Below are 21,892 nucleotides of genomic sequence, written 5' to 3' on the forward strand. Positions count from 1 at the left end.
AGAAAATTAAGAGGTTAGGTAACTTGCCTATGATCACATAACTAAATGCCAGTAGCAGAATTTAAACTCAAGTCTCCTGACTCAATGCCCAGCCTTCTTTCCACTGTCCTCCATTGCCTCTGTAATACTAGAGTTCAGGGTCGTTCATTTTTATCTTTCTGCAGAAAGCTCTGGGGAATGAAAACAAAACTAGCCTATAAAATTATATGGCTAAACAGAAACATTCTTTCCTATTGAAAAATGTGCTTTCCTTTCCTGTTCATCCATCCAAATAATAATAATTAAGTTTCTTGAGGCTATCATTCATTAAGTCTTACTGATCATCAGCAGATTATATAAAATCAATTTTATTTGCAAACATAGTCTTCCTCCCAGCTGTTTAAACCAAACCAGAAATGTCTGCATTGAATCACCAAAGTTAGGTCAGCTGAATATTAGTGTGATTTCAATTACACAGTTATTAATTCCACTAAACAAAGAAAAATAGTTAAGCACTTGAGCTTCCTCTTTAAAAAAAACTCTCTTGAGTCCAAGGAACCTGAATTATGTGCCTATAAAATAAAATCTTGAAAAAAATCCATTATCTTTTAATTAAGTAGATTAAAATACTTAAACTTTGGAAATACCAGAGGTATGTATAATCTGCATAAAACCAATCTACAACACCCCAGCTAAAACTCCCCCTTAGCATATTTAGAAATCAGTACGTCACATCAAGTGACATACATTCTCCATTGGTCCACATTGCACATTGCACATTGCACATTCACATTCATTTGGAGGACTTAAAACCACTCCAGACCCTGAATTAACCTCAGGATCGAGCTCCATAAGCCTCATGGCTGTGACCTCTCAATCACCAAGTCATCAGGCTAGCCAGTCAGTGTAAGCCACTCTTCCCAAATGCCCACCACAGTGGTTAGTAAGCAGCACACACTTAATAAATGTCCCTCTTCCTGCAGTAGGGCTGATCAGCCAATGTGAACGGAAGGTCAGGCAGCAGACGCGGAGTTAGGGTTGGTGCCATTCCCAACTTCCATAACTTATCAAATGCCCAGCAAAGCAGGCAGCATTGACCAGGAATACACAGATGCATTCTTTTAAGCAGAACTCCAAGAGCTCCTTAGGGTAGCCCCTTGATCAGCTCAGTTTCAAGAAGCAAATTTTGGAGGAAGTATTCTCTCAAAGCAAATTGATCTTTTCAGTAGTGGTGATTGAGGCCATTAGGCTAAGAACTAAAATTCTGGAAATGACTATCCTCAGAGAGTAAGAAAACAAATATTCAAATTAAGCTATTGTTTTTAACCAAGGGGTAGGAATGAATGGTAGGAAGTCCTCGGGAATTTCTAGTTACCTACAACTACATAAGGACCATTTCGGAAAGACTGTGGGTTTTTTTAACTCTCCCAGAGAAGAAAATATTATTATTATCTAATGATATTAATATTATTTAATGATATTATTAATGTTTATTATAATGATAGCTAATAATATTTATCTCCTATTAATAGCAAATGAGCTATTAAAAATATAATGAATGAGGGCAGCTAGGTGGCGCAGTGGATAAAGCACAAGCCCTGGATTCAGGAGGACCTGAGTTCAAATCCAGCCTCAGACACTTGCCACTTACTAGCTGTGTGACCCTGGGCAAGTCATTTAACCCCAATTGCCCCTCAAAAAAACAAACAAAAAAATATAATGAAAATGCCTATTAGAAAGAGGTTACTAAATAAAATCAAATTTATCATCGTTTTTTTAAAAAAAGATATGTTGTATGCATAGGTTTTGAGTGATTCTACTATGTGTCTGTACATTTTACAGAATTCAGATTCTTAAGAAGTAAAATTCTAAAAGTTTACAACAGATCGGTTTCAATATTTTCTTTTTGCAGTTTGGATTCCACTTTCTCGATGTGTCAAAAAACACAGTTTCACTTTGCCAACATTTTCTCCGTGCTCAAAGGGTGGAAAGACAAGCTTCCTCCCTGAAGAAAGGGAATTTCAATCACCACCACAAGCCTGTTCTATAATTTGGGTTTCATCTTCATTTTCAAGGATCGGTTTTTAGCCTAACTTTAAAGCAGAGATCATGGGCACCTTTTAGTGAAAGATCATTCCAGTCATCCTGGTCAGCTGGTTACATTTAATTAATTGTTTTAAATGAAATTGGCACATCAGCTGTCATCTTTTTTCCTCTTACCAATCCATCATGATAATTAGAAATTGCCTCTTTCTTGGTATTTCCCATCATTTCCACCTTCCTCCTTTTTGCCACTTGCAGTAGGTTCTCATAGTAATAATCATTCATTCAACAAGCCGAACTATCTCCCTTTCCAATCTCAGTTATAGTATTTCCTGCCAGGTTAGGCACTTGTTAACAGAAAGCAATGATTCAATTTTCTAGGCTTATCCTAAAATACTGTGAAAAACTGACATTGATTCTATTTTTAGATACTTTTATTGACTCATTGGACAACGCTAAGTCTTAAAATGATAGAATCTTAGCCTTGGAAAGGACCTTAAAGGTCATCAAGTCTACCAATTCTCTCAATGAAAGAATCCATTCTACTAAAACATCCTTGACAGGTGTCCCTCCATTTGAACACTTCTAGTGACAGGGAGACCACTATTTTGTGACATAACTCATCGCATCGCTAGACTGCCTTGGTTGTTAGAAAGTTCTTTGTCATAGTAAGCCCGACTCTGCCTTTCTATAACTTCCACCCATTGGTCCTAATTCTCTCCTCTGGAGTTCCATGTCATCAAGTACTACTCCCTCTCCAAATCACAGAAAATAGGTGAAGAGAACGATGATGTTTCTCCTAATTCTTCTCTTAAGACCCCAAATCCCTAATTCCCTTAAATCCGATTATTAAACACAGTCACTTGCAGGGCCCTCGAAACTCTGAGTGCCCTCCTCTATAGATTTTCTCTACTTTGCCCAATTCTCCCTCAAGCGTAATATGTAGGACCAGTCACCAAATTCCAGCTGTAGTTTGACCAGTACAGAACAAAGTGGGACTGTTACTTCCCTTGACCTGTGTGTTATTAAGGTGACTAAGATGATATTCGCTTTGTTAGGGGCTACACCACATTGCTAGTTAATACTGAGGTGGGGGTCGATTCCGGTATCCAGAGTTTTTCCACATGAACTAGGTGGCCATGTCGAAAGTCCTTATACGGCAGAGAGTTTGAACTTAGATGCAGAATGTTATATGTATCCCCACTGACGTTAATCTCACTGGTGATTTAAACTGCTTCTCTATTTGCTCACAAGGTTTGCACAGATACTTTGATGTTTCTAAGACGATTTCATGAAAGACGCCGCCATATTCTTCCCCACGCACTAACTGTCTGACACTGGGCAAATTGCTTCATATGGTTGGGCCTCAGTTACCCCACCTATAAAACAAAGAGGATACACTAAATGATCTCTAAAGTCCCTTCAGTTCAAACTGTTCTTCCATAGTTCTGGTTTATTGTTACTGATCCTCTTCCCCACCCCCCCTTTTTTTTTCATTGCTTCATCAAGTTGGATGGGCAGCCACACACCATTTGTTAGGATAATGAGCAAGTCCATTTACATCCAGTGTGTCTATAGCTATATATCGGATATAAACAGGTTATATGCATACATATATGCATATATTGCAGCAAGAATAGACATTCCATTCTGCCTGGAAGTAGGGAGAAGACTGGATAACTTCTGCCTGTGATTTCCCTACTGGTGACTCCTCAAGAATTTGTACGATTGCCAATGGACAAAGTGGGTACTCTCTCCAAAGATGCCAATCACAGCCCGTCCACACTCTCTCATTCTATGTGACTGCTGTCTATTTCTTCCCATAAATCTCCAGGCACTTCAACCTTGTATGGACACCCATCAGTTACTCTCTGCTCTCACCGAGGGACTGTAGGGCTCCCCTTTTCTGTTTGGTGTTCTCCGGTGACAGGCTCTCTGCAGCTTTCCTTTCATAATTCTTTGTGGGTAACTTGTTGAGGCCTACTGCACTGGCCTTCAACAGGGCTCCACTTTAATTCTTTGGACACCATGATATTCAAAGCCACACAGTATCACTGGAAGAATATTATTTTTAAAAATACAGGTCTCAGAGCAGCTATCTGGCACAGTGGATAAAGCACCAGCCCTGGATTCAGGAGGACCTGAGTTCAAATCTGGTCTCAGACACTTGACACTTACTAACTGTGTGACCCTAGGCAAGTCACTTAACTATGATTGCCCCGCAAAAAAAAAAGAAAAAGGAAAAAAAAAAGAAGAAATAACAGGTAGGATGACTTCAGAAAAGCCTGGAAAGACATATAAGAAATGATATATAGTGAAGTAAGCTGAACCAAGAGAATATTGTGCACAGTGACAGCAATATTGTTTGATGAACCATGAATGACTTGACTATTCTCAACAATATAATGATCCAAGACAATCTCAAAGGACTATTAATGAAACATACTATCTACCTCCAAAGAAAGAACTGATATTGATGGAACAGACTGAAGCAGGCTATTTTTTCACTTCCATTTTATTCTTTTAATCAAGTTTTCTTGTACAAAATGCCAAATATGGTATTTAGATAATCATACATGTGTAATACATATCTAATTTCTTGCCACCTCAGGGAAGGGAGGGAAGGAGGGATAAAAATTAGAACCCAAAACTGTAAATTAAAATGTTTATCACATTAAAAAAAATTTTTAAAACAAAAAAGATAGGTCTCTCCCTATCCCAGCAAAAGCTTAGGGCCACTAAAAGCACTATATAATTTCTCAACTAGCTTGGACCCACAGACATGGGCCAGAGCTGCCCATGAAAAATGAACTGGATATAGACAATTCATTACTTATTTAAGTCCAAGTCTAGAACTGAAGTAAAAAGAGATCAGATTGAGTCTTATTTGGAAACTCATAGTAACTCAGTCATCAAAGATCTCAAAACTCTCACTGCCAAAAAGAAAAAAAAAAGCCATCTCTTGAACACAGATGTTTTCTTGGCAATGTTAGTTCACCATAAATAATGGAAGATCACAGAATCCAAAGATTCAAATTACAAGTAGCCCAAAAGGCAACAGAAAAAAAAATGTATGGTTGGTATAAAGATACTGCAACAAATTACTAAGGGTGATTCAGACATGCGAAGTGACATAAAAGGCAACACTGAAGACATGTGTCGTTCAAAAAGGAGGTGGAAGGTGGCTAGGTGTCGCAGTGGATAAAGCCCTGGCCCTGGAGTCAGGAGTACCTGAGTTCAAATCCGGTCTCAGACACTTAACACTTACTAGCTGTGTGACCCTGGGCAAGTCACTTAACCCCAATTGCCTCACTAAAAAAAAAAAACAAACAAAAAGGAGGTGGACAGGTCATGCTACAGAAATATTAAGCAAATTGGTGGACAATCCAGAGAGTCTAGTGGTATCCCTAAGATGAACCATAGCAAGCCTCCAATTCTTTGGACGTATCCTCTCTGAAGCATTTCAGAAAAGGTATGGACAAAAATGACAGAGTTACAGAAAGGTTAAAATCTACACTGGGAAAAGGAAGTGTCCTCACTGTTGATATCAAGATCCATCCAAGGATCAAAGGCTGTGAGTATATCATCCCTTTAAGCCTTCCAGATACACAAAGATGCAAAGATTTTTTTCCACCTTTGGGATTATATTTACTCCCATTCTACAAATGTTTATTTGCTTCTGATGTAAGACAAGGGTATAGAAATATGTTAGAGTAAGAGTTTGAATTCTGATTTACCTGAAAACAGGGAGGAACATACAACTTGTGACTGGGATTTCCCTGTTGATGACATGCTCAGAAATGCTGAATCAGGCAGGAAGAAGAGAGCCACCATAATTCTGATTGTATGTAACCACAACCCAAAGGTGTCTGTGTGACTGCCTTTTCCCATTACTCTTTGAGATCTTTAGAGGCAGTGACTGTATCCAACACTTCCTTTCTAACTGTCCTGGGGCCCTACTATAAGCTCTGGTTCCGTACACAATGAGCACTAGCATGTTGCCACTTCTCTTTTAGGTGTTGTACAAGATGTCAGTGGGATAGGCTTGCTACCTCTGATTCTAAAGTTTACATACACCCGATGAGAGGACAAGTGCACAGTCTACAGCAGTGAGAGCACTGGCTTTGGAGTCAGCACAGCTGAGCCTCACTTCTAGGTGACTTCCAATGACATTTCATCTTTGAGGGCCTCAGTTTCCTACTATATAAAATGAAAGTATTAGCATTCTGATTACTGATGTCCCTTCCTTCCAGCTCTAAATTCTATAATCCTATGTTTTTGCTAATTCCCAACCTCCCTGGAAGGCAACTATTATGCTCAGTACTGAGGAATTTACTGAACCTATCCCTAGTTATTTAGGTATTACTAAAATTCAAAATCTCAGAAACTAGACAATAGCTACTAATTATTTCTAGTCTGTGCTATTTAATTTTTGTTGATAAATTCAGACCAAGGGACACCTGGTATGCCGATTCTTAGATATTCCTCAATTGAATTCCTCATTAAGCTTTCTTCTTGCAATCAATATAAACAGAGGGTAAAAACAATCCTATGGGGGCAGCTAGGTGATACAGTGGATAAAACACCAGCCCTGGATTCAGGAGGGCCTGAGTTCAAATCCAGTCTCAGACACTTGACACTTACTAGCTGTGTGACCCTGGGCAAGTTACTTAACCCTCATTGCCCCACCAAAAAAAAAGAAAGAAAGAAAAAAAAAAAACAATCCTCCGGAATCTATTTTGCCACCAAATCAAAGAGGTCATCTGGAAGAAATATCTGGAATAGTTATTGCCATTTTTAAAGGCATGGGCAAGTATTCTAATCAATGGCAACCATTCTCCAATTGAGCTGTGATTTTATCATCCTGCCCAGACAAACTGCTACCCATCTAGGAGACTTTCTCTCACTGTAAAATTCTTGTTTGTGTCTCTCCATAAATCGTCCATTCAGGATGCAGCCCACATGACAAGAGGCCTTGCTCTGAACGTGTTTGTGTGTTTGTTTGTTTGTTTGTTTTTGTTTGTTTTGTGGGGCAATGAGGGTTAAGTGACTTGCCCAGGGTCACATAGCTAGTAAGTGTTAAGTGTCTGAGGCCGGATTTGAACTCAGGTCCGCCTGAATCCAAGGCCAGTGCCTTATCCACTGTGCCACCTAGCTTCCCCTGCTAACATTTACTCTAAAAGAAAACCAGGGTGTGTTATGCTCATTCATGCCTCTGGCCTACATGTAAGTCACTAGCCTCCAGCTGCTAAGGGGACCAAAGCTAGATGTTAGCCCCCTTTCATTATAGACCCCAAACAAAAAAGTCACCAGAAAGGCACATCTAAGTTATCAGCATCTCAGTTCACTCTCCCACTCTCCAATGTCTCTTCCAAACATTTTCATTCCTCCTCCAGACTTCCATGGCTCCCCCTGTTCCCCCTTTCATCTGAGAATTTTGCCTTGTGTCTTACAGTAAAAAATGTGGCCATTTGCTGTGAGCTCCCTCTTCTCTCCTCTTCCTCATCAGATCGCTCAGATGCCCTGTGACACTCTCTCCTCCTTCACTCCCATCTCACATGATGAACTGGCCTTGTTCCTCACCACGGCTAACCCCTCTACTTGTTCAAGCCACCCCATCCCATCCTATCTCCTCCAACAGACAGATGGCCCCCTCTGACATCCCCACTCTTTCACTTATTTTCAATCCTCCTTGTCTACTGGCTGATTCCCTGCTGCCTACAAATGTGCCTGTGTCTTACCCTATCCTGAAATAACTCTGACTTGACCTTTCCATCCCTACTAAATATCAGCTTATTTCTCTTCTGCCCTTTGGAGACAAACTCCGCAAAAAGGTCACCTACAACAGGCCCCTCCACTTTCTCCCCTCTCACTCTCTTCCAGCTTCCCATCTTAGCACTGCACCAGAAAGGCTCTCCAAAGGCACTAACGGATTTCATAGTTGCCAATTCCAAAGGCCTTTCCTCAATCCTCCTTCTCCTTGACCTCCCTACAGCCTCTGACACTGACCATCACTCTCTCCTCCTTCAGTCTCTTTTCTCTTGAGGTTTGTGGGATACTACTTCCTTGGGGTCTCCTACCTAACTGCTCCTTCTCTCTCCTCTGGATCTTCCTCCAGATATGCCCTCTAACCACAGGTTTCCCCCAAGCTTCTGTCCTGGGCCCTCTACACTACTTCACTTGGTCAACTCACCAGTTTTCATGGGATTTAATTGTCCAAATTAATATTTCACTATCTATGCCAATGATTCTCAAATCTACCTCACTGCTGGCCTTCAGTCTTGCATCTCCAACTGCTTTTCAGACATCTCCAACTGAATGAGCAGCGGACATCTTCAATTCATTATGTCTGAAACAGAACTCACTATCTTTCCCCCTAACTGTGCCTATCCCTCCCTGCCCCCTTCTCTATTACCTTCCTACCTCCTCTGTTACTATCCTGCCTCCTCTGTTACTATCCTGCCTCCTCTGTTACTATCCTGCCTCCTCTGTTACTATCCTGCCTCCTCTGTTACTATCCTGCCTCCTCTGTTACTATCCTGCCTCCTCTGTTACTATCCTGCCTCCTCTGTTACTATCCTGCCTCCTCTGTTATTATCCTACCTCCTCTACTACCTTCCTACCTCCTCTGTTACTATCCTGCCTCCTCTGTTACTATCCTACCTCCTCTGTTACTATCCTACCTCCTCTGTTACTATCCTACCTCCTCTACTACCTTCCTACCTCCTCTGTTACTATCCTACCTCCTCTGTTACTATCCTACCTCCTCTACTACCTTCCTACCTCCTCTGTTACTATCCTACCTCCTCTGTTACTATCCTGCCTCCTCTGTTACTATCCTGCCTCCTCTGTTACTATCCTGCCTCCTCTGTTACTATCCTGCCTCCTCTGTTACTATCCTGCCTCCTCTGTTACTATCCTGCCTCCTCTGTTACTATCCTGCCTCCTCTGTTACTATCCTGCCTCCTCTGTTACTATCCTGCCTCCTCTGTTACTATCCTGCCTCCTCTGTTACTATCCTGCCTCCTCTGTTACTATCCTGCCTCCTCTGTTACTATCCTGCCTCCTCTGTTACTATCCTGCTTCCTCTGTTACTATCCTGCCTCCTCTGTTACTATCCTGCCTCCTCTGTTACTATCCTGCCTCCTCTGTTACTATCCTGCCTCCTCTGTTACTATCCTGCCTCCTCTGTTACTATCCTGCCTCCTCTGTTACTATCCTGCCTCCTCTGTTACTATCCTGCTTCCTCTGTTACTATCCTGCCTCCTCTGTTACTATCCTGCCTCCTCTGTTACTATCCTGCCTCCTCTGTTACTATCCTGCCTCCTCTGTTATTATCCTACCTCCTCTACTACCTTCCTACCTCCTCTGTTACTATCCTGCCTCCTCTGTTACTATCCTACCTCCTCTGTTACTATCCTACCTCCTCTGTTACTATCCTACCTCCTCTACTACCTTCCTACCTCCTCTGTTACTATCCTACCTCCTCTGTTACTATCCTACCTCCTCTACTACCTTCCTACCTCCTCTGTTACTATCCTACCTCCTCTGTTACTATCCTGCCTCCTCTGTTACTATCCTACCTCCTCTGTTACTATCCTGCCTCCTCTGTTACTATCCTGCCTCCTCTGTTACTATCCTGCCTCCTCTGTTACTATCCTGCCTCCTCTGTTACTATCCTGCCTCCTCTGTTACTATCCTGCCTCCTCTGTTACTATCCTGCCTCCTCTGTTACTATCCTGCCTCCTCTGTTACTATCCTGCCTCCTCTGTTACTATCCTGCCTCCTCTGTTACTATCCTGCCTCCTCTGTTACTATCCTACCTCCTCTATTACTATTGACGGCAACACCATCCTCCCAGTCCGTTAGACCCCAAACCTAGGAGTCCTCCTGGCATCCTCATTATCTCTCACCCTCCATGTCCAAGCTGTTGCCAAGGCCTATCAGCTTCACCTTACCAGCATCACTCAAGTCCACCCGACTTCTCTCCTTTGACATTGCCACCGCTCTGATGAAGGCCCTCATCCCTTCACACCTGGACTATTGCAATGGTTGCTGGTGGATCTCCCTACCTCAAGTCTCTCCCTACTCTAATTCTTCCTCCATTCAGCCACTAAAGCTCAGGACCAATCGTGTCATAGCCCCTACTCAAAGAACTCCAATAAGGCCCTGTCACCTCTGGGATGAAAAACAGAATGGCCTCTTTTCCATTCAAAGCCTCCTACCATTCCTGTCTCTGCACACCTTACTCCCCAACACACCCTCTTCTGTCTGGTGACGGTGGCCTCCTGGCTGCTCCATCTCTTGATCCCGTCTGTCCCATGCCCCTGGAAGGCTCCCCCTCCTCTGATCTGGCTACTGAGCTCCCTGGCTTCCTTTAAGTCCCAACCAAAATCCCACCTTCTCCAGGAATCCTTACCCAACATCTCCTAATTCCGGTGCCTTCCCTCTCTTAATTTCTTCCTGTGTGTCAGGTATATAGCTGGTTTTGTATAGAATTGTTTGCACATTGTCTCTCCTTTAGACTGTAAGCTCTCTGAGAGCAAGAGCTGTCTTTTGCCCCTTTTTGCATCTCCAAAACTTAGCATAGCACTCAGCACCCAGCAAGGTGCTTGATAAATGTTTACTGGTTGATTAATTGACTGTAATCTCTACTTTAGGAGGAAGTTTTCATGTCTGATAAAGTTTAGTTTGTTGCTATTATCCTGAGATGTTTTTTTATAAAAATTCACATGCCAAAGGAAGAAGAGGTCCAGACTGAATCCTCCCCCCCACCACCACTGCTACACCTTCCTTCCCTGTTCTCTAACTAGTCATGAAACAGTTAAACCTTAAACATACACCATATACCCTGGTGGGTGTCTTCCTGAACCATCTGAAGGGGGAAAAAAAACGGTCACAGCCAGTTACCCACATTTGAAGAGTGTTCATTAGAACATCTGTAAGTACACACTCTCTCTCACTCTCTCAGCTTTCTGCTGCCACGTCCCCAGTGCACAGGCAGAGAATCTTCCCAAAGTGCTGACATTTTAATCCTGGTTTAGACGTAAAGATTTCAGGGAGGGGGAAGCAGCCCCTCTGGCCTTCAGGTAGGTCCAATCCATTCATTTCTACCAAATCTAAAGCTGGGGGCCACTTCCTAAACTTTGGGGGAAATTATAATGTCAAACTTCAGAAGCTTATTCATCTCAAGTGGTCTGGGTGTCCAGATGGGGAAGGGATAATGAAGAATTGGGAAGCTGGGTTGCTTTTCTGGCTCAGCACACTGCAGGAATTTAATCCCTGTGCCTTTGGAGAGCTGTGTATTAATCTTAGTGCACAAATGCTTCCCTGGCAGAACTGTCAGAAAGAAAAACTAATCCCAGTTTTACTGCTAGCAAAAATCAAATAATGTATGCATCAAACCTGATTAACCTTGCAAGATGGTGTTAATTCATACACTAAATGTCTGCAGTTACATAAACTTATCTGCTATTAAGGAGCGATCTGAAAACATGGGCAATACTGACCAATCAAATTTGATCTTAATCCAGAGTCCAATACCTTCTTCAAGAAGGAAAAAAAAACAAGGGGGGGGGGGGAGAGAAGGTGAACCGATAGGAGAAACTACAAACCCGGACCTCATATTGTAGACTTGGTTTGAGTATAATCTATGCTCTTGGCTTCAAGATGAATAAATGAAATCCTCCCACTGAGAAATGTTAGCATGGGGTTAGAAAAACCATAGAAGTGGAATAGTAGGAGATTTCTGTCTTTTCGAAAGGCTCTTCAACATGTGCTCGCTTTGAAATTTCCCTCACTTGAAGAATAGTGCCTTGTTTAAAATGTGGCCCATTTTAACTTATTCTTTTTTTAAAAATTCGGATCATTGTTACATTATTTTTATTTCCAGTGTTCTTTTAAAAACGAAGGCATGGCAAATATATGAAAACCGAGGGAAATGTATAAGTGTCTAATTCAAGAAAAATATATTTGACCCAGTAAAGTGACACATAACTAACCCAAAAATGGGGCAAATTAATGGTTTGCGCAGCTGAAACTTATCTGATCATTTACATGTGGGCATTACTTACCTGATTTTAAATATCAAGTATTTTTTTAAATTTATTAGAAAAATATTTGATGAGTCCTGCAAAACACAGAAGACAAACTTACCTTATTTATCTGTCATCTCAGCCACCATCCTGAGGCCCCTGCAATGACAATGAGCAACAGGAGATCAAAGGAAAGGCAGGTCAAAAATTCAATATTGTCAAGTATTCATTTCCAAAGCTGAGGGAAACCTTCAGTGACCCTAAGCTAGCAGGGATAAGGAGAGTCTTCTTTGACTCTTGTCCAAGAACAAAATTTTTATTTAATCAAAAGTAATTGTGTTTTCACATATGAGAATCCAAGATCCCTACTGACATCCAAAAAATGAAGCCTGCAGGTTAAAACAAAAACTTTTTCTAAAAAGCCTTAGTGAACAAAAACCATCCTGCCCCATGGTGTTTGCTTCACCTCTGAGATCTGGAAGTCATTCCCCACTGCAAAGTTTGTTTTCTATTCTAATAACAACCTTCCCAGGTGCTAGAAACAACTAGAAACTGGCTTCTTTTCGGCCTGTGCCCCAGAGCTATGCAGCTATGAGAGAATGATGTACACCCTGCTGTGTATAATCACCTATGTGTTCCAGTTTATTGAATTGAGGGCCGGTAATAATTCCTTTCAGTTATTATGGATTCATAGCCAGCACCTTCTTAATTACATGACTGCCATCTCTTCTTGTGCCAGGATAAGCCGATGGTAAATAAACCTGCCCATGAGGACTAATACATAAGCAAAAAACAAAAACAAAATTAAAACCTCACTGAACCTACAGACCTCTATTTTTCGAGGAAAAAGAAAAACAAGATTTTTGTTTTAATTTTGGTAAAAAACAAACAACAACAACCACAAAAGCTGCCTTCTTATGTGCCACTTCTAACCCTAGTAGTGTCTAGGGGAACAAGATTATTATTAGTGGATTCCACCCCGGGGAATTTTTAAGAGTGGATGTTAAAAGGTCACTGCTCAGTCCAAAACCTTTATACAGAGAAGATTTAATAAGATATATCATTGAGTACTGATTCTAAGTAGAAGCACCAACAGCTCCCTGAAAATAACTACAAATGAGGGTTTAGTGAACCCTCTCCATGGTTTGAGGATATGGAGAAGGAGAAGTGATCACACAATCAGAGATTCCAAGAGTTTGGAAGAAGCCTTCCCAAGTCACCTGAACCTCTCAGTCTTCAATGAAGGAATTCCTGATTCTCCAGTCCCAGGGAGCCTGGATAAAAGACAATAAATTAGTAGTATGAAGGACTGAGGGAAAAGAACATGAGAGGAAGGCACTAAATCACGTTATCTGATTTGACCTCAGGACCACCAATGTAATTCCAGAACTTGTAAGCACCTTCCTATTTATAAGACCTATGTCAGGCACTAAGATGAAAAGCAACATGCTCTCTGTTTACAATCCCAACAGGGAGGATATATGGTGCCCCATTAGGTGTGATACAAAGTAGAATGTGACAAGGATAAGGGGGAGAGTGAAACAAAATACTTGAGGAAAAGTGAAGGAGACACTATCACTTTTGGGGAAGACTTTGGGGAGGATGTGACCCCTGCGCTTGGCTACAGAAGAGAAAGATTTCAATAAGCAGAGAAGAGAAGGGCGTAGGCTGTAGGCAGATGGGACAAAGCAGTTAATGCAATTACACAGATGTAGATGGAACAGCTAGAAGTACTATTATACTAGAGGACAGAGTGTGTGATGGGGAGGAGTGTCAAATAAGGTGCTTTGAAGCTAGACTGTAAAAAGCCTTAATAGCTAGCATTTCTATGGTGCTTTGGGTTTTCAAATGCTTTACATATGTAATTACATTTCATCATCATCATTGCCCTGGAAGGTAGCTGCTATTATTATCCCCATTTTACAAATGAGGAAACTGAGGTACAGAGAGGTCAACTGACTTGCCCAGAGCCCCACTGCTGGTAAGTGACAGGGCCAAGATTCAAACTCAGATCTTTTTAACTCCAGTTCCCATGCTCTATACACTGCACCACCTAGCTGTCTCCCTTTAATGTCAAAGTAAGGAATTTGACCTTTATCTTAGAAGCAATGGGGAACCACTGAAGGTGACTCATATTCCATCCCTAACCAATCTTGTTGAACCCAGAAGGTTAAAAATCCATACACAATAACCAGTCATCCCAGTTTCCAAAGCCTAGTAATCACCTGTCAGCCTTAAGACCATCATCCTCTGAGTGTGACAAGTTATTATACACTAACGGCATCACTTGTGACAGGTTCAGATGTAAAGATTTAGTAGCATATTTAAAAAGAGAGTAATAAATCCAAAACATGTTTCCCTGCTCCACTAACAGCTACTGTTTCTGTTTGTTCCTGGTACTTCTCGGCCTGAGTTTCACTACTATTTAAACAGGGGGTGGTCTATAGCTTTAGCAGACCCCAACATCCCTCTAAACGTCATGTTCTAAGATCTAATTATATTAGATACTATATTATATTATATACTACATATGCATGGTAGAGGGTAATTAGGAAATGCCCTTGTCACATTCTACCTCAAACCAGACTTATCTGGATATTTCAAACAAAAAAATTAATATATATATACACATATACACATATGTGTATGCTTGTGTACATGTGTGTAAATATGTATATATAATTTATATATTCATATGCAAAACATGTGCATACACGCATGTATGTGCATATGCACATGTATATGCATTGTGTGCTACATACGTGTGTGTACACATGTGTGTGTGTTTCACAAAGTTTAGAATGTCATTGAAATATGAGTATTAACTGAATCTCCTTCGCTTTATTGGAGTATAGACTCCTTTAGAGAAGAGTCATAATTGATGTAAGAAATAAATACTGGGGCGGCTAGGTGGCGCAGTGGATAGAGCACCGGCCCTGGAGTCAGGAGTACCTGGGTTCAAATCCGGCCTTACTAGCTGTGTGACCCTGGGCAAGTCACTTAACCCCAATTGCCTCACTAAAAAAAAAAAAGAAAATAAATAAATACTAAAACCCTAATATCTACTGGCTACATTGGCTACAGAAAGCAGCTGCTTCCTTACACAGCTCTATCCCAATGTCTCTCTTGTAGGGCCACTTCTCAGTCTCTTTGTTATCACCCATCTCCCAGCCCCAACCATGGGTGTCCCCAAAACTCTTTCCTAGCTCTCTTTTCTTCTCCCCGTACACTTTCTCCTTGCTGATCCTGTTTTACCATGGCTCAATACAAAAGACTCCCCTTATCCATGTATCTAGCCATGATCCCACTCCTAAATCCCACATGACCATCTCCCCAAAATCTCTACTTATACATTCTCCCAGCATGTCAACCTACATACTCAAAATGGAAGTCATTATCTCCCCCCAAAAAAGTCATGTCTTTCAACCTTCCCTACTTCTGAGGAGGGTGGGGCACAGGGAAGAGGGGGCCACAGTTTTCATAATTTTAGTGTTATCCTCAATTCTTTCCTGTCTGTCACTCCTTATACCCAATCTGCTGCCAAGTCTTGTCAATTCTGCCTCCACAACCTCTATCCTAGGTTGCCACCTCTCAACCTCCCAGCTATCACCCTAGTTCAAGCCCTCATCACTTCTCTTCTGGACTCTTCCCTGAGGGTCTCCTCCTTTGGTCCACCTGCTTCCAGATTCTTGCTTCTGTGATCCATTGTCCATACCACTGCCAAAATAATCTTCTGAAGGCCCAGGTCTGACCCAATCATGACCCAACTCAAAAAGCTTTCAGTGACTCTCTATTACCTCTGAATAAATTGCAAAAATATACATCTCTCCGGCTGGCATTTGATACCCTACATAATCTGACTCCAACCCACCTTTCCAGCCTCATTTCAGAATAAACCTCTACAAAGCGATGACAATCTGACCAAGCAGTAGCCATGCCCCAGACTTGGCATTCCATCTCCTCCCACACCTGGCTCCCATCCCCTCTCCTCTTGTGAAGCCTTCCCAAATGAAGATGTTCTTCCTTTCTTCAAATCCTACTATACTTCTCTGTCTATTTGCTCTACCATCCCAGTAGAATGGAAACTCTTCAGGGCAGGGACTGTTTTGTTTTAATGCTTGATAAATGTCTACTGAATTGAATTAGACTTGCACTCTCGTATGTGAAAGCATCCTTTTTATTAAATGATCATGTGTTCTTAGAGAAGACATAAAGACCCTTCCCATCTCAAAAGGCAGGACAGTGAGAATCACAGGTAGCAACTTACCAGACCCCACTTCCACCATTTTCCTAGCTGTTCTTTGGAGAAAGAGAAGGAGAGAAGAGAAGAGAGATTGGCTTGTCTTATAACAATAACTCAGATTTGCAGGGTGCTTCTGGGCAAACTATGTAGTCAAAGGACTACATCCCCTATCTTCAAGTTAAAGAAATGGAGGCTCAGGGAGTTTCAATGGGAGGATCTTTTTGCCTTTACTGATCTTGGAGAGGTCGCTTTCTGTTTCCTCCCGCATACAATGAGACGACTGGACTAGCTCAGCAGTTCTTAGCCAGGGAAATGTGAACTTGTTAGTATTTCAATAATTAGTGTCAATAAAACTGGTTTCCCTTACAGTCCTACTACATTTATTTCATGGATTTAAAAATATTCGGGGGCAGTCCAAAGGCTTCTCCAAACTGTCAAAGGCACACACCAAAAACAGGTGAAGAAGTCTTGGATGGGATGATCTCCTAAGTCTTGGGGCTCAGGCATAGGGTGGGGCACAATGATAAGATACTGTCGGCCAGGATTTGGATGAAGATCTAAGGCAACAGAGGATAGATACGCTGGTGAGAAATAGACCAGATGAAAGGAGGGCTCCTTCCCTTCGGCTTCCTTCCCTTGGGGATGGAGAAGCCATGGCCTTAATAATGCCTCAGGGTGACATTTCAAGCGCAAGGGGTGCTACCTCTGGGGGCGGGTGTTCTGGGTCCTATAGAGCCCGTATAACATGTGCGGGACGGTCTAGTGGATGGAGAGCTGACTCGGATTCCAGGGAGTCCTGGGTTCGAGTCCTGCCTGAGACACGCTGACTGGGTGACCCTGGGCGGGCTGACCTCTCTAAAGGGCAGAAAAGGTACCGACCCGCAGGGACAGTGGGCGTCTGATCAGTGACCGCTGGGGTCCCTCCGGGCGCTAGATCTGTGAGCCTGGGTCCCTCCCCCGGGCCTCAGTTTCCCCTTCGGTCAGGTGCAGGTGGCTGGGCCCCACGGCCCCCCCCAAGGCCTGCTCCCCTCACCCCCACCTCCACCGCACCCCCAGGTCGGGAGTCCTCCATCAGCGGCTCCTCAAGGGGGAGGAGGAGGAGGAAAAGGAGGCGGGTCCAGGCGAGGCGAGGCTCGCGTTGCCGTGACAACGGCGGCTCCCCGCTGCTCCCGGCCTGGGGCCGCCTCTTCCGTGGCCCCACCTGCGGCGGCGGAGACGGCCTCGACGCTCACCTCGAAGTTCTGCGTTCCTCGATCTTGAGTCGAGGGGAGCCCAGGCTTCCTTCGCTCTGGGAGCAGGGGGAGGCCTGCGCCGCCAGTTAGCCGCGTATTCCTGAACGAAAAGGCTTCTAGGAAATGTAGTTTCGGGTCCCGCCCGCAGGACTAAGAGGAGAATGTGGAAGCAGATGGGACTACAATTCCCAGAATTCCGAGGAAAACACGTCCTCCCTTTAAACCTGTCCCTCAGGGTTGGAAGACCTGTGGTAGAAGGTTCCGAAACTCCTGACGTATTGGGGCCTTTTCGGGGGTTTTGGCTGTTGTAGTTGACTGTTTTGTTGTTGGTTAGTCGTGTCTGACTCTTTGTGAGCCCATTTGGGGTTTCCTTGGCAAAGATACTGGAGTGGTTTGCCATTTCCTTCTCCAGCTCATTTTACAGATGAGAAAAGTGAGGCAATCAGGGTCAAGTGACTTGCTCAGGGTCACACAGGTCACACAGAATTTGAACTCGGGACTTCCTGACAGCACACTATCCACTGAGCCATCTAGCTGCACAGGGCTATTCCTACCAATACAGTGATTTATTTAAGCGACTGGATATCAACCAGCATGTCCCATTTAAAGAGCGCTGAATTTAGGATCAGAAGTCCTGGGTTCAAATGCATACCCTCCCATGTAAAGTTTGGTAACTTACCCTCCCTACCCTCTGATTTCTTTAACCCTGTGATCTTCGGCTCTCTGCCAATCTTCAGGCCCCAAGTTCAAATTCCAGTGCTGCCAGTTACCAGCTATTTGACCTTGGGCAAGTCACCTAACCTCTGCTTCAGCTTCCCCATCTGAAAAGTTAGGGGTTTAACTAAATCATAGCATCATAGCTGGTAGATCATTCCAACTCAATATAAGAAGGAGGAAGGAAAAGAAGAAGAAACAAGTCACTTCACTCCCAAGTCACCTAAATTCCTTATCTGTAAAATGAGCTGGAGAAGGAAACGGCAAATCACTCCAGTATCTTTGCCAAGAAAACCCTAAATGGGGTCACTCAACAGCACCCTCCCCCAAAGTGTTATATAAATATTAATTCTTACTATGTTTTCTGTGATTTCTTTAGATAAAGGATCTGCCCACCACTGGTCAATATGTCCCTACAGGTGATAACAGTAAATAACAATGCCTCTTTAATCCAACCGGGTTTCTCTTTGATGAACTTTGATGGACAAGTTTTTTTCTTCGGGCAAAAGGGCTGGCCCAAGAGGTCTTGCCCCACTGGTGTCTTTCTCTTCGACGTCAGACAGAACGAGCTCAAACTGAAGCCGGCTCTCTTCTCTAAGGACTCCTGCTACCTCCCCCCTCTCCGATACCCAGCCACTTGCACCTTCCAAAGCAGCCTCGAGTCGGACAAAGAACAATATATCATCCACGGAGGAAAGACCCCAAACAATGAGCTGTCGGATAAGATGTACATCCTGAGTACCGTTTGCAAGAACAATAAGAAAGTTACTTTCCGTTGTACAGAGAAAGAGTTGGTCGGGGATGTTCCCGAGGCGAGATATGGCCACACCATTGATGTGGTTTATAGCCGAGGAAAAAGCAGGTGTGTCATCTTTGGAGGACGGTCCTATATGCCGTCTGCCCAGAGGACCACAGAAAAATGGAACAGTGTCGTGGACTGCTCTCCACATGTCTTTCTAACGGATTTTGAATTTGGATGTTGTACCTCCTACAACTTTCCAGAGCTTCAGGATGGGCTCTCCTTTCACGTCTCCATTGCCAGAAATGATACCATTTACATCCTAGGGGGCCATTCTCTCATGAATAATAGCCGGCCGCCCAGCCTCTACAGACTGAAGGTGGATCTGCCGCTGGGCAGCCCAGCTGTGAGTTGCACTGTCTTGCCCGGAGGAATGTCTATCTCCAGCGCCATCCTGACTCAAACCAAAAGCAATGAGTTTGTCGTCGTGGGGGGCTACCAGCTTGAAAATCAAAAGAGGATGGTCTGTAATATCATCACTGTAGAGGACGACAAGATTGAGATCCAAGATATGGAGACCCCAGATTGGACCCCTGATATTAAACACAGCAAGTTATGGTTTGGAAGCAACATGGGGAAGGGGACCGTTTTTCTTGGTATACCAGGGGACAATAAGCAAGCGATTTCAGACGCACATTACTTCTACATCTTAAAGTGTGGCGGAGATGACCCAGCAGAAGAAGAACAGACAACATTCTCCTGCAGTCAAGCGTCAGCAGAAGACCCAGGGGACTCCACGCCCTTCGAAGACTCAGAAGAATTTTGTTTCAGCGCAGAAATCAACAGCTTTGATGGGGACGATGATATTGACACCTATAATGAAGATGACGAGGAAGACGAATCAGAAACGGGCTATTGGATCATCTGCTGCCCCACCTGTGATGTTGACATCAACACCTGGGTACCCTTCTATTCCACTGAACTCAACAAGCCTGCCATGATCTACTGTTCTCATGGCGATGGCCACTGGGTCCATGCCCAGTGTATGAACTTGGCCGAGCAGCTGCTCATTTGTCTCTCAGAAGGAAGCAGTAAATATTTCTGCAATGAGCATGTGGAGATGGCAAGGGGCCTGCAAACACCGAAGAAGACTCTGCCTTTAAAAAGAACTCCATTGAAGCCCCTCCGCAAAAAAGCCCCGGTGAAAATAATTACCCCAGCCAAGAAATCATTTTTTAGAAAGTTATTTGATTAGAATGATAAGAATTTTAAATTGCAATTTCACGCATCAATTTTTTTAGACCTAAGCTAAAGAAGGGATTTTCTGTTTTGTCCAGTGAGGGAAAAAATGTATCTCTCTTTTATTCATTTGAGTTTAGTCGTAGAGTAAAGAGAGTTCAGAAACTATAATTCTTTTTTTTTTTTTTGCATGGCAATGGGGGTTAAGTGACTTGCCCAGGGCCACATAGCTAGGCTAGTACCTGTCAAGTGTCTGAAGCAGGATTTGAACTCAAGTCCTCCTGAATCCAGGGCCAGTGCTTTATCCACTGTGCCACCCAGCTGCCCCCAGAAACTATAACTCCAAATACATTTATTGATGAAACTGGAAATTCAATGAGTAATATACACAGAGGCTTCCAAATCATAAATTTGGAATTGGAAAAGACCTTAAAGGTCATCACATCCAACCTCTTTATTTCATAAATGAGGAAACTGAATTCCAGAAAGGTCATAAGACTTGTCTAAGGACAAAAAGGTAGTAAGTGGCAATAACAAAATTTGAACTTGGGTCCCTCAATTCCAAATCCAGCCTCATTTCCACTGAGAGTTTGATATTTGAATATTACCCATGAAAAAGCTTAAATGTAGAAATAATCCTAGCAATAGCTTACATTTCTATAGAACTTTAATTTTAAAAATACATTTGTGTCGGGGCAGCTAGATGGCGCAGTGGATAGAGCACCGGCCCTGGAGTCAGGAGGACCTGAGTTCAAATCCGGCCTCAGACACTTGACGCTTACTAGCTGTGTGACCCTGGGCAAGTCACTTAACCCCAATTGCCTCACTAAAAAAAAAAAATTGTGTCTTTTTGGTCAGAGATGTGAAACACGTGGGCAGCAACACTGAGGGTAGCCAAACCAAATTAAAATGTGATTGGGAAATATTTAACAAAATAAATAAAAGTGCAATAGAACATAGATAATATTAAGATGTGGTTTTCTCAGACAACATGACAGCCTTCAGGGATCCTTATAGACCATTTAGTGGCACCATTTCTATTGGAGCTTAGAATGACCACTGCCTTAGGTCATTCTATCCTCACAACAAGTTTATGAAACAGGATTAACAACCCTCAACTAATGCAACTGAGATATAGAGATTGTGACTAAGAGAGCATTACAAAAAAAAAAAAAAAACTAGGGCAAGTTTCACAAAATATTCCCTCAAGCAAGCAGCACAAAATGTGCCTTTGCATAGTTTTTTTTTTTTTGGGGGGGGGGGGGAGGGCAGGACAATGAGGGTTAAGTGTCTCGCCCAGAGTCACACAACTAGTAAGTGTCAAGTGTCTGAGGCTGGATTTGAACTCAGGTCCTCCTGAATCCAGGGCCAATGCTTTATCCACTGTGCCACTTAGCTGCCCCTGCATAGATTTTTTTAGAGAAATTCAGGTGGGAGGAGAAAAGAGAGATACTCTGGGATATGGTAAAGCTTTTCCACTCAAGGGGTGGAGAACTCAGAGTTCATCCACAGTGTGGGGTGCCCAAGGGCAAGAAAGCCAGACATCTGTTACCAAAGGAATGCCCTTTAAACTTCAGCACCTTGGGGAAAAACTCTGATCACCCCACCCTAGTTATGCCTTCTGTTGCCCAATGTCAAACAACTAATTAGTGGCAAAGCGGAGACCAGA

The 21,892-nt window shown here is 43.0% G+C and overlaps 2 protein-coding genes across 7 annotated transcripts in view; one reads left to right on the forward strand and one right to left on the reverse strand.

Moving 5' to 3' along the window:
• LOC122731462 (intraflagellar transport associated protein) overlaps positions 1 to 17,684 on the reverse strand; it is a 79,941-nt gene extending 62,257 nt beyond the window's left edge. For 2 of the 6 annotated variants that reach the window (XM_043971584.1, XM_043971583.1), the window contains exons 1-2: positions 17,532 to 17,684; positions 12,178 to 12,215 (exon numbers count right to left, since the gene is read on the reverse strand). The gene's annotated coding sequence lies outside the window, so the exon portion shown is untranslated. Of the gene's footprint in view, positions 1 to 12,177; positions 12,216 to 13,276; positions 13,331 to 17,500 lie in introns of all 6 variants that reach the window. The other 4 variants (XM_043971587.1, XM_043971585.1, XM_043971588.1 and 1 more) reach the window with 4 other exon arrangements.
• Positions 17,685 to 18,652: 968 nt separating this feature from the next.
• On the forward strand, positions 18,653 to 20,239 carry RAG2 (recombination activating 2). Its single transcript, XM_043969503.1, has one exon. It carries the CDS (start codon positions 18,653 to 18,655, stop codon positions 20,237 to 20,239), a length of 1,587 nt encoding a protein of 528 aa, XP_043825438.1.
• The last annotated feature ends 1,653 nt before the right edge of the window (positions 20,240 to 21,892 follow it).

The sequence above is a fragment of the Dromiciops gliroides genome, chromosome 6 (genome assembly GCF_019393635.1).
Source record: "Dromiciops gliroides isolate mDroGli1 chromosome 6, mDroGli1.pri, whole genome shotgun sequence".
Classification (NCBI taxonomy): Eukaryota; Metazoa; Chordata; class Mammalia; order Microbiotheria; family Microbiotheriidae; genus Dromiciops; species Dromiciops gliroides.